The sequence below is a fragment of the Ochotona curzoniae genome, unplaced genomic scaffold, assembly GCF_017591425.1.
Source record: "Ochotona curzoniae isolate NIBS_2020 unplaced genomic scaffold, NIBS_Ocur_1.0 contig_64, whole genome shotgun sequence".
NCBI lineage: Eukaryota > Metazoa > Chordata > Mammalia > Lagomorpha > Ochotonidae > Ochotona > Ochotona curzoniae.
Genome location: NW_024466502.1, coordinates 9749954 through 9763110, shown reverse-complemented (window position 1 = coordinate 9763110; position 13157 = coordinate 9749954). Strand labels below are relative to the sequence as shown.

General features: G+C 53.4%; 1 protein-coding gene across 1 annotated transcript in view; it reads right to left on the bottom strand.

Annotated features, from left to right (window-relative positions):
• STK24 (serine/threonine kinase 24) overlaps positions 1-12563 on the bottom strand; it is a 70802-nt gene extending 58239 nt beyond the window's left edge. Inside the window, exon 1 of the mRNA XM_040991196.1 lies at positions 12226-12563. Coding sequence (XP_040847130.1) covers positions 12226-12267 — 42 coding nt within the window. The 5' untranslated portion in view covers positions 12268-12563. The remainder of the gene's footprint in view (positions 1-12225) is intronic.
• Between the last annotated feature and the right edge of the window lie 594 nt (positions 12564-13157).

The following is a 13157-nucleotide window of genomic DNA, read 5'->3' as shown; positions in this document are numbered from 1 at the left end:
CACATGTTCTAATATAAAGAAACCATATGCAAATTGAAATATCTAGTGATGGAGTAATGGAGACTACCATATCCAGATGTGAAGACACAATGCAACATGCATCCCTTCTTCCAAATAAGATGGACTCCCAATGAAACTGTTGGATATATCTAGACAATGGGATGCTGGACTGTCTGACATTGTCTGTACCAGCGATGTCCAGGCACACTTAAATAACAGACTGATGTAATTATAACTCCTTATGGAAGACTACACTATTGTAACAATATAGGGAAAATCAGTCGGGGGGGGTGGAAAATTGGGGGTGGGGGTAGAGTCCCAGACTTTACAGAATTGTATCATAAAATACAAAGTTCAAAACAAAAAAAAAATTTTTAAATGTTATTCTGAAGCTGAAAGAGAAACAGGAAAATTTAAAGAAACAGATCATGAGAATGTCTTTAGAAATGGAAATAGGGCCCAGTGCGATGACTCTATTGCCTAATGCTCCCCTCTTCAAGTGCCAGGATCCCATATGGGTGCTGGTTCATGTCCCAGCTGCTCCACTTCCCGATCAGCACCCTGATTGTGGTCAAGGTAAGCAGTAGAGGACGGCCCAAGGCCTTGGGACTCTGCACCCATGTGGGAGACCCAGAAGGAGCTCCTGGCTCCTGGCTTCGGATTGGCTCAGCTCTGGCCATTGCAGCCATTTGGGGAATGAACCAGCAGACGGAAGACTTTTCTCTGTCTCTCTTTTTCTCTGTAAATCTGATATGCCTTTCCAATAAAATATATAAATCTTAAAAAAAAAAAAAAGAAGAAGAAGAAGAAATGGATATAATACTACTCATCAAATCTCTGATGGTCTGGGTTTAACTGAAGTAAGCTAAGAGACAGAAACAGCTGACATACGAAGCTGTTCCATGTGAAACGCAGTCTATAAGGTGTTCGGCTTGGCCAGGCTGGGGCAGCAACAGGCAGGCTGAGCGTCATGGTGACAGTGGAGGAGGTGGAGTCAGACCCAGGGACACTGCAAACCACCCACCCATTAAAGAGACCCCAGTCCCAGGCCCTGCCTTCATAAAGGCCCACTTATGTTCTAGACACTAAGTTAGTAAGAAATAAGAGACCAAGTAACTCATTTTAACTCTTTTGTATTTCTAGTTTCATTTTTCTTTATGATACAACTATCAGAGCAGACACCCACAGAACAAGCACTCCTTGGTACAGGGACCCAGCTGTGCTAAGACCACAGGGAGCCGTGCCCTGACAGCCCAGGAGCTCCTCACAGCTGCCTGGCCAGCACCAGTCACCCTCTCCTGCCTGGTCTCCAGCTCAACCAAAGACCAGCAGGCCAGCCTCTCTCTCCACGCATCCCTGCAACAGGCCTTAGCTCCAATACCACAGTCCAGGAGAGGTGACCAAAGACACAACACCAAATTCCCATTTCCCACTTCCCACTTTCAAAAAGGTGTTAGCCAGCAGACAGCAGGCTCAGAGCCAAGGTGAGCTTCTCACTCACAGAGAACATTCCAAGATCCCTTCCAGTTACTCCACACCAAAGGCCCTCCAAAGTCCAACACTCCCCTGCCCTGTCTTGCTCTAATTGTTTCAAAGTGTAACTGCCTGTTTAAGAAGGACTTAAAAGATGGTGCAGCTTAACCTCCCGTGTTTGTTCCGAGTTTATGTTGACAGCTCTTGCACACACCAGGTCTGAGTGCTATGGGGAGGGAGACAAGGCAGCTCCCAACTCCAGCGGGCAGCCAGCACCAACCCCAGGAAGTGGCGCTGGCTGAGTGGGCTCCTGCCACCCTGTGAACCACCAGGGCTGAGTTCCTAACTGCCAGCCTAGGCCCTGGCTACCACGGGCTTTATGCACTGGAGCCAGCAGATGAGGAAGCCCTTGCTAGCTCTCACCTCTCAGATTAAAAAAGGACGAGGAAACACAGTAGAAGAACAAGACTCCAAGTCTCTGAAAAATGACAGTTTTTCTAAGTCCTCTGGAGACAAGACTTGAACTGATCTAAAACCGCTTGGCAGCTAAGGCTAAGGTGACACAGGGCGACCACAGCCTAATGGCGAAAAGGCGCAGTGGCCGGCCCCAGCCCAGACCTGGTGCATCTTAGACACATCCACTGAGCCTCACCTCCACTCACAGAAGCACACATTCCAGGAGGAAGGAAGAAACGTGGCAGGTCTTAGTTCAGTGCTACCACCCTGCCACCCAAGAAGCCAGGTTCCTTTCAGCAGTAACTGTTCATTCCCAAGTCAGGGTGCTTCACCTTCTGCAGCCCTGCAGATTTCCCCTGCATCTGAAACACTCAACTAAATCAAAAGCATACACACAAAACAGGAGACATCTTAATACACAATCCATTTGAAGGACAATTTAAAAACACAACTCAGGGGCCCGGCACCGTGGCCTGGTGGCTAAAGTCCTCACCTTGTATGTGTCGGGATCCCATATGGGCACCGGTTCTGGTCCCGGCAGCTCCACTTCCCATCCAGCTCCCTGCTTGTGGCCTGGGAGGGCAGTCAAGGATGGCCCAAAGCCTTGGGACCCTGTACCTGTGTGGGAGACCTGGAAGAAGTTCCTGGTCCCCAGCTTCGGATCGGCACAGCACCGGCCATTGTGGTCACTTGGGGAGTGAATCATTGGACGGAAGATCTTCCTCTCTGTCTCTCCTCCTCTCTGTATATCTGCCTTTCCAATAAAAATAAATAAACAAATAAATTAAAAAAAAAAAAAAACAACTCAGAGGCCCAGTGCAATGGCCCAGTGGCTAAATCCTCACCTTGCATGCGCCAGGATCCCATTTGGGCACAGGTTTATGTTCCAGCTACTCCACTTCCCATCCAGCTCCCTGATTATGAACTGGGACAGCATTAGAGGATGGCCCAAAGCTTCAGATCAGCTCACATCCAGCCACTGCAGCCATGTGGGGAGTAAACCAGCAGATGGAAGATCTTTCTCTGTCTCTCCTTCTCTCTGTAAATCTGATCTGTTTTTCTAATAAAAATAGGCAGATCAGATTTATGGAGAGGAGAAATAAAATTTCCATCCGCTTGCAAGGTGAAGATTAGTTAAATGGGTCATTGGGCCAGGCCCTACAAAATATATTTAGAGAAAAATACACAATTCAGGCAGTCAGAATTCCAGGGGTCTACGTTCCTCTAGTCTCTGCATGTGCTTCAAAGTCAGCAGAGCCTCCAGGCAGCTGAGAAAGGAGAGTGGTTTGGTTCCTGTCCACACACACACACTCACACTTGCTACACTGCACAGACACAATCACAAACACACACATTCACCTACTCATACTCACACTCATTTACCACACTCACTCCCACCACATATACAAATCACACATGTTCATATACACTCACACCTACTCATATACATACTCACTCATTTACCACACCACATAAACACACATCACACACTCATACACCCACACTTGTATACATACATACTCATACAAATATTAATATGCAAATTCACTACACATACACACTCACTCACACACACACATGCACACATACTCACCCCCACACAGGAGGGCCCAGGTTCCATGCACTGGCCAGCACCAATGGGCGGCACCACTGGGCACCTGCCTTGCAGATGTTGGCACAGCAATTAACCACAGAGGATTACGGCAGGAAGGTAAAGCTTGCCAAAACACTACTAGGCAAGCAGGAAGGATTTTTTTTCTTTCTCCAAAGATAAAAACAGCACAGGCAAACAGGGATGTGCTCCTACCTAGAACACATCTGTCCTAAATACAAGACAGCTGTGCTTTTAAAGGAGGCACGGCCAGGTAGAACATAAGAACAACCTCCCCAGGGTGAATGCTGTGGTGCAGGGGGTTAAGGCGACACCTGAATGCTCACATCCCATGAGCACTGTTTCAACTCCTGGCTGTCTTGCCTTTCACACAGCCACCTGCAAAAGCAGTGCAAGGTGGTCCAGGGCTTGAATCCTTGTCCCCACATAGGAGACCTGGAGTTCAAGGCTCCGGCTTCAGCTTGGTCCAGCCCTCAGCCTTCTGGAGAATGAACCAGTGGAAGGAAGATCTCAAACTCTGCCTCTCAAATAGTAAATAAAGCCTTATATGATAAATAACCTCACAAAAAGTGGGTAGAGTATAGGACAAGATTTATGACACAATTTGCGATGAAAAACATGAAAAGACCTACAATATCATGCAATGAAAGATAATACAAATATGCACATGCAGACAGGTGGAAAATAAGCAAAACAGAAAAAGGTAAATTCGAAAAATGGCATTAGAGACACTGCTGCTTTAAAAGTCATGCAAGGGGGACTGGAAGATGGGGTGAGCACGGGATGGGGGAGTCCTGCTTCTGGGCCCATCGTGGATTCAGAGTGTCCCGTTACTTTTTCATGACCCAGGCGCAGCCAGCAGGGCCAGGGCAGGAAGCAGCTCTCAGTCTGTAGCAGATAAGCAGCTGCCCACCCCTCACCCAGTTTTCAAAGAGCTGCGTTATCACTGCCCCTCCAGCAGAAACCAACAGAATTTCTGCTGCCCTGCCACTAAAAGCAAGATGCAAGGAGGGTCATGCTCACAGACTTTCCAAGGCGGACTCATCTTACTGCTCTTGGTAACACATCAGAAAACAACCTCTACAGTGTGCCGTACGTAAAACTGTGTGGCGGAGGGAGTGTTCTTTTTTAAATGCTTAAAATACTGCATCATGTGAAGTAACTTTCACTCTATTTATTGGGATGCTGAGGGTAAACTCCTACCCACACGTATGTTTATGATACGCATTTTCCACACATGTTCTGCAGGGGCTTCCCCAGCTGCACTCAGGAGACCATCCACCGCACACATGCAGCACTGGGACGCACACATGCAGCACTGGGATGGCGCATGACCGCAACAGCACTGTCAACTCAGCACGGCTCTCAGGGCTTTGGCCCTTGGAACCTACAGCGCTACTCGGCGACTCCAGGGAAATGACATGCCGCCTGTGACACCTACACGCACATCCCCAACAGGCCACATGTTACCCCACGCAGGGCATGGCCGCAGTCAGCCCAGCCACATCCTTGCTGCCACTGAAGGGGGCTCCCCACCAGAAACAGCACCAAGATGCGGCTTCTGAAGAGCCCCGATGATGCTGGGAGAGACGATGACAATGATGGTTGAAGGAATATGTATGGGGGGCAGGGAGTGGACTGGAGGGAATCCTGAAAACACCAACACCACTATCTGCCCTGACCAGCTAGCTGGGTGCACAATTTGGTGTCAAGAATGGGTGGGGAGTGTTAAAGTCCTCACCTTAAATGGCCTTGAATGTGCCAGGATCCCATATGCGTGCCAGTTCATATCCCAGTAGCTCCACTTCTCTTCCAACTCCCTGCTTGTGGCCTGGGAAGGCAGTTGAAGACTGCCCAATGCCTTGGGACCCTGTACCCGTGTAGGAGACCCAGAAGAGGATCTGGGCTCCTGACTTTGGATTGGCTCAGCTCCAGCCATTGTGGCCACTTGGGGAGGGAATCATCGGACGGAAGATCTTCCTCTCTGTATATCCTCCACTCTGTATATCCACCTTTCCAATAAAAGTAAAATAAATAAATCTTAAAAAAAAAAGAAAGAAAGAAAGAAAGAAAAATATCAGTTTTGGGGGCAGCGGTGGTGCAGGTGAGACAGAGCTGCCACCTGGATGGAGACCTGCATCCCACACTGGAGGGCTGCTCGAAGACCTGTTTCTCCTGACTCAGCATCCTGCTAACATGTCCTGGGAGGCACGCAGTGATGGCTCAAGTGTTTGGGCCCATGAGGAGATGCCAAGGCTCCTGGCTTCGGCCCTCCCAGCCTTGGCTTCACAGCCCTGCTGGAGGAGGGGAACGGGGGTGGGGCGGAGGTGCTGTGAACCAGTGCACAGAAGATTCTCTCCCTTTCTGTCACTCTACCAAACAGGTGAAAATAATTTTTTTTTAATTTTTCTCTTTTTTAAAGCAAGAACTGGAACAGCAATATAAACAAATGTGCTTGCTTTAGCGAGGGAAGCTGGGAAGCCCACCACCAGGGACGGACACTGGTTGCTGTGTCACCCAGGCAGAAGGCGTCACCTGAGCCTGTCACCTCAGCTCTCCGCATCCATCAGAGCCCCAGCCCCACGGCCGCTTCTATCCCCAGAAAGGTCTTGGAGGAACTCGGGGCAAAGCCCCACACACGATCTTCAAGGGAGGCATTCAAGCCACTGCAGAAGCACCTCTCAGCCACAAGAATAGCAGAGTGCTAACCCCGATGCAGGAACTTGCAGCACCATGTAGCTCAGCAGCCGTCAGCCAAAGCAACTGGGGTCCTTTAAAGAAGGGCTAACAGCCAGGTCACTGTCCTACTCTTTGCCACCAGGTAACAGTCCCCCAGCCTCTCCTGGTCAAGGAGACAACTAAAGGGGCACTGCACTGTGGCAGAGGGAAAAGTCAATGCTGCTGATGCCAGCCTTCCACTTGGGCACCAGCTGGTGTTCTGACTGCCCCATTTCCAATCCAGCGTCCCTGCTCCTGGCCTGGGAAGAGCAGCAGGAGGTGGCTCAAAGGACATGGATCCCTGTCACCCACACAGGAGAACCAGCTGAAGCTCCTGGCTCAACCCTGGCAGGTGTAGCCATCTGAGGAGTGATCCAGCAGACAAAAATCTGTCTTTCCCCCCCTTTGTAAACTCTGATTTTCAAGATAATTGGGGTGGGGATGACGGCAAAAGGGAGAAAACGTTACAAGCAGCTGACAGCCGCTTGCCCGCTGCCCTGTGCAATAGGAATCCTGGCCACGAGCACGGAGCTGTACTTGTGCCACCAGAGGGCTTGAGGCTGTACCCTGCTACGAGTGCACAGGGCAGGGTGCTCCCTGCCACAAAGGATGGAGACCAAACCCAGCAAGGGGAATCACGCGTGGGCAAGGAGAGCAGTGACTTCTCCAGAGCCGAGAACACCTCAACAAAGAATTACCAAGGAGCCAGGTGCTGTTGAAGTCGCCATGTTTTTCTCTTTCCCTAAACATTTGGCCCTGGGACTTTTAATACATTCCATGGGGGAGGATGGCGGGACAGGACTGAATAATAGGAAATGAGGGCGAGCTGAGACCAAGGGCAGAGGCCGGTCCCACTGAGTCTCACAGGGCTAACAGGGGGCAACTTCTATTTCCTGCACTCAGTCCTGCTACAAATATTCCAGTAATGAGAATCAAGCCGAGCTACAGGACTAAAAAAAGCCACACAAGAGTGGACAGGGTGTGGACCACTTCCTGCAGGTATGGAGTTTCCAAACGGGCAACTCTGAATCACAGGGAGAAGTTTCCCAAAAGCAGAGAGCTCAGTGCCATGTTTCTGAAGAAACCAGCAGACGTGAGCATTGGAGTGTGTGTGCCTGTAAAAACACACCAGAGAAATACCGTCCCGGCCTGACTCCTCCCACTGCCTCTTCCACCAAGGACTTCAAAAACACTGGCCAGCGACAGGTGTTTGCCGCGGCAATTTTGACACTACTTAGCAGGCCCGCATCCCATTCCTGTTCAAGTCCCAGCTCTATCTGGATTACAGTTGCTTATGTACACCCTGGGAGGTAGCAGGTGCCTGACCCAACAAGTGCTTAAATTCTTAACACCCAAGTGGCAGTCCTGAATCAAGGTCCCAGCTCCCATCTGATCCTGGCCCAGCCCAGCTGTTACAATCATTTGGGACAGCAAACCAGTGGACAGAAGGTCTATGTGTCTTTCTCTGCCTTTTAAATTAAAATACTGCCCAACTGACCATCCATGTCACCTGCATTAAATGAGGCAACCCAGGTCCACGCATTAGCTCAGCGGCTCCAACACCACCACACACAGTTCAGCAGTGAGGTTAGCAACGCTGCGTTTGCAGCACTGAGCTGCCTCAGCAATCAGGAATCTCACGGGGAACTCGGCGCCATAGCTCTGTGGCTAAATTTTCACCTTACAACCACCAAGATCCCAAATGGGTGCCAGGTTTATGTGTCTGCTGCTCCACAGCTCCCTGCCTGTGGCCTGGGAATGCAGTAGAAGATGACCCAGAGGATGGCTTGGGACCCTGCACCCCCATGGGACACTGAGAGGACGCTCCTAGCTTCGGATCAATTCAGCTCTGGATGTTGTGACCACTTGGGGAGTGAGCCAGCAGATGGAAGATCTTTCTGTCTCCCTCCTGTCTCGGTAAATCTGCCTTTCCAATAAAAATAAATCTTTTAAGAAATTATCTAAAAAAGAAAAAAAATTTTTTTAATTAAAAGAAATCTCATTGTACCAGGTTCAGCTTGAAGGTCGCTTGGTCCTAAGTGAAACACTATTAAGAATATCCCAAGATCTGGGATTAGCAACACCATGTCCCAGACTCCCCCAAAAAGTTATCTCTAATTGAAAAAAATTTTTTTCTGGTCGTCCCCATTCCAAAAAATGAGAGAAGCAAAGTAAAAACAAAGTCTTAGCATAGCTACACCTAGTGCTAGAGGAAGGGGAGAGACAAGCATGAAAGCAGCAGCGGGCACTGCAGACGTGGGTCAGTCCTGTCAGCGGCACAGAGCAGCAGAAGGGACAGGATGCAGGCGGGAGGGCAGTGTGTGAGCACAGAGTATAACGTGTTCACTGAGAGTTCAAGTCAGAGGGGCGTGAACCTGCTAAAAACCGCACCTCGGCTACCCAGTGACATCTGAGCCTCCTCCACTCAGTCAGCCCGGGCTGCTTCTCGCCAAGCACGAGGGCAGAATCCAATGCTTTCCCTTCTCCCATCACCTCCACCCGAGCAAGCCAGGGGCCACAGCACACGATGCCCACCTGCTCAGCAGTGTGCCCTGTGTCCAGCTACCGCCCCCACTGGAACTCTACATCTGCAGCCTTGCTCAGCCACTACCACCTTCTCCAGGCCACTTGCCCTACCACACTGCCCACCCCCATGGCCGGGCCTCTGGGGGAGCCCTCTCTGCTGCAGCTTCAGAAAGTGGGGGACAGCACTCGGTGGTTCAGCCCTTCTGCTCCAGGTGGCCTGGAAACTTAAACCTCACAGCTGTGCCGAGTGTCCACTCGCTCTGTCAGCTGACCTTCCCCTGAAGGGAACAGCTGGTAACCGGGGAAACTTGGGCAGGCACCTCCCAGGCAGGCGGCAAACACTGTGAAAGTGTGACGCAACAAAAAAAAAGGTCCCAGAGTCTATGCCACAATCTGTTGCAGCCGCCCTGTGATTGTGTCCATTCCCCACACTTCTAGAGCACCCAGCTTTCCCCAGGGTGCTTACAGTCCTGGGGGAAAAGTTCTGTCCACCACAGGGGGCAGAGGGCACTCCCAGCAAAAGGCCATTTCCCAGGCCGCTGGTATAATGGAGGGGAAGGAAGGGCAGAGATGAGGTCAGCAAGTAGAAGCTAGACTGAAAGTTCTTCCATCATCTGTACAACAACCTCAGAACATGTTAAAGTAACTTGGGCCCCACATTACACCATTTAAGGCAACTCAGTCTGTTCCAACTGTGGCTGACAAGCGAGGGACTGTGCAATCCATCCAGTGTCGTAACCAACAACCCAGGGACACACACCCCAGCAGAGCAAGCTGGAAGGATCATCAATGTCTCCTCAAACTCCTGTGCCAGGGTTGCAGGCCTGCCACGGATCAGCATCCCACAAAGTTTTCCAAGTGACTGCCAAAATTTCATAACAAATTCCTAAGTAAAAACCCTCATTCGTTTACCATCACCATAACATGAGCTCAAAGCTGACAGGTGCTCTGTTCTGCCAGCCGGAACTTGCCTTGCCTTCCACCTGAATTAAACCGAGGGGGCCAGTGGGTGTGCGGGGAGCCCCAGGTCCTGGTGGCCACAAAGCAGCTGGGCTTTCTAATCATTATAGCTGCTCCACTCAGCTCACCAGTTCCACTTTTTCCTCAAAAACGGGGCTGAGGTGGAAGACCCCCCACACACACACACTTTCACTGTGTATTTGCTGGAAACAGTAACAAGGTTTAGTTAGCCATCAACCTCTCACCTAGGGCCTAAGGGTTGCTGGGTCAGTGAATAAAACAAAGAGGGCATATTTTCTAATTGTGAAAGGAAGCCAACTTGAAGCTCTGCAAGAGTAACAGTGAAAGCAGGAGGCAGCAGGGTGGGGAGGAGTGTGCCCCTGCCCCCAGCAAGGAGCGGGTCTGCATCCCAAGCTCACCCAGGGACACACCATCTCACCAGGGTCAGCTTAATCACACTACACAACAACCCCTGCCCCAAGCACAAAGAATTATGGGGCATCCAAGGGGGAAAAAATGCCAGACATTGAAAAACATTGTTTTTACTAAAATGTTCATTCATCTGGGTTTTTCTCCCCCTCCCCCCCTTTTTTCTTCCTTTTTAAAAAAGCAAGCTTGCCTACACTACGAAAACTCATCCCCCACAATTGCACAGAAATTGTTAAGCCAACTGTTTGCAACCCCTGGTTGGACGCAAGGACAAACAACAAGACAAGGGGCTGCCCAGGCGGGGTGCACAGGTGTCCCCACCAACAGTGAGAGCCAGGTGTGCCTTATGGGGTCCTCAGCCACCTTCCAGAGTAGCCCAGCCGCAGCTAATTCCAGAAAATAACCACGTTTCTTGTGGTCCTCTGGGGGAAGGGAGAGGCAAGGAATGTGCTTCCCCAAATGGCGTCCTGAAAATCAACTTCAGCCGGCAGATGCACCTCAGGCAGGGATGACGGTCCCAAGCCACTGTCGCACCCCGAAACTGAAACCCACCCCTGAAACTGAAACATGGGGAACCATAGCCAGAAAAATCATCATACTGAGACACCTGTGGGCATGATGTATCTTGATTACAGCCTAGTTAGCACTGTGAAACAACCCAAAGGAAATACTAATAGATTTTCTAAAAAATCATTACAAGAAGCCCTTCTTACTCTACTAAGAAGAAACCCTTTTTGGCCCAGTTCACTCTGACCTTGATGGTTGTGAAGTTCAAACCAAAGCTTCAAACCAAACCAAAAAGATACATATCTACTTTCTAACTAGTGGCCAACACACTTAGAGGCTGTAAATTTAAGTTAAACAGATTTGGGGAGAGGCACCCTGGCCACCTTCCCATCCTAAGATACTGCTGCTCCTTCAAAAAAGAATAATAATTCGAGCTGCCACTGAAGTGGTCAGTTTGAGCTCCCTGTCTGCCAGATTTTAAACCTGAAAAACGAAATCGAGGTTTCTTTTTATGGTTGGGTGTGGGGGTGGGTAATGGGGAGGTGAATGGGGTGACTTCCCACGGAGGGACGGGGGAGAGGCCCAGGCTGAGAAGCTGAGATCCTCAGCCCTTGATGTCTACAAAACAACAAAACCCATTTGCATGTTTCTGGCTGATTTCTGGAAGCTCCTGCATTCGCTCCGCTCTTCCGGGAGAAAACAAAACTTGAATGCCACACTCTACGGTAACGTGCGGCTTTAACCCTATCGTCACCATCTCTATAGTGTTTGCAGACACTCCAAGTCAGCCCAGAATGGTGGTTTTGTTTTCCTCCACGAAGTGGGGGGAAAAAAACTTTCACACATTCATATACAGCTGAAACCCAACTTCCCTCCCGCCCCCCGCTCCGACCCCGGCCCAGAAAGTGACCGCTAGGCCCTATAGCCACAAAGCACCGACGGCGGGGTCCTCGGCGAAGAAACTAAATTTCACGAAGTCTCCAAGCTAAGCTCCACAGCGCCGGGCCGCCCTCCCAGGCCAAGTAAGGGCGCGCACTTTGCCCCGCGGCCGGGCCCGGGAAAAGGGGCGGCTGGGCGCTCGCTCGGCGACCCGGGCTCCGCGCGCTCACCTTCCTGCACCGCGCCCAGCCCGGGCGCCCAGCCGGGACGGGTCAGGGCGCGCTCCCCGCGCCCCTCCCTCCACCCGCCGGCCCGGGGCCCTCCACAGCCCCGGGCTCGGAGACCAGGCAAGGCCTCCAAGGGCACGTCTTCGCCTCCTTTCTCCCTGGGCCTGCACAGCTCGGTGGGACTTGGGGGCGAAGCGCCGGCGCCCCACATCCGGACCCAGGCCGCGGTGCTCCCCACCACCACACATCCCTTAGCCGGCCTCCGTGGGCAGCCAGCAGCCCCGGAGCTGGGGCCCGACCCCCCGGCCGAGCGGGGAGCTGGGTCGTGCGGCTGCGGCGCGACCCCGGAAGGGAGAGCGTGTCGGGGGAAGGGGGGCCGTGTTTACACCGCCAAGTTGCCCGCTTCCGCCCCAGCCCGCGCGGCCCGCTGCTGCCTACCTGCATGCCGGGCAGGCCCGACTGCACCGGGGAGTGAGCCATGGCGCTCAGGACGTCCACTTCCTGGGACGGGACGGCCGGGTCGCGGCGATCCGCGCGGGCGAGCAGGCCCGCGGGCCGCGCCGGATCCCGAGGCCACCCCAGCCCCGGCGGGTCCCGGCGGGCGGCGGGGCTCAGCGACAGGCGGCGGGCCGCGTCTCCATGCACGGCGCCCAGAAGCGGAGCGGGGCGGGGAGGAGGGGTCCGAGCGAGAGCCGCTGCCACCGCCGCCGCCGCCGCCGCTTCTCGGAGGGAGCCAGGCGGCCTTGGGCCCGTACGCTCTAGCCGCCCGGACCTGGAGTGGGCGCGCACAACCGGCGGAGCCCGCGAGCGGCGCGAGCGCCCCGCCCCGGCCCGGCCCCCGCGCCCGCCCCCGCGGCCCGGCCGGGGACCCCGCCCCGCGCTTCCGGGAGGAGGAGGCGGAGGAGGAGGCCCGGCGGCCGCCCGGGCGCCCTAGGCCGCAGGCGCCGCGCCGCCGCCTGCCGGCCGGGCCTGCGTCCCAGCGGCTCCCGCGGGCGGCTGAGGCGGCGCGGCGCGGCGGGGGCCTGCGCTGAGGCGGGAGGGCGGGACGTCGCGGGAGCCGCGCTTGGCCGAGCGCCTGACGGGCCGGGACCGGAGCGGCTGGGCAGCCTTCCTGCCGGTCCCCCTTTGGCGCGGAGGGGACGGGAGCCCCGGGCGGCTGTCCAGGACAGGGGCTCGGCCCGGAGCCTCCGTCGTAGGGCCTGCTCCTGGAGACCGAGGCGGAGCGGCTTCTGGCGTCTGAGGAAGTTTCAGACCGACCCGAAGGGGGAACCCGAACGGGGAGAGCACTAGTGGCCTGACGCTTTTTTGCTGACGGAACACAGCGCCGCTTGGACGGCCGGGCGCCCAAGACCTCGGCTGCGAAAGCCAGA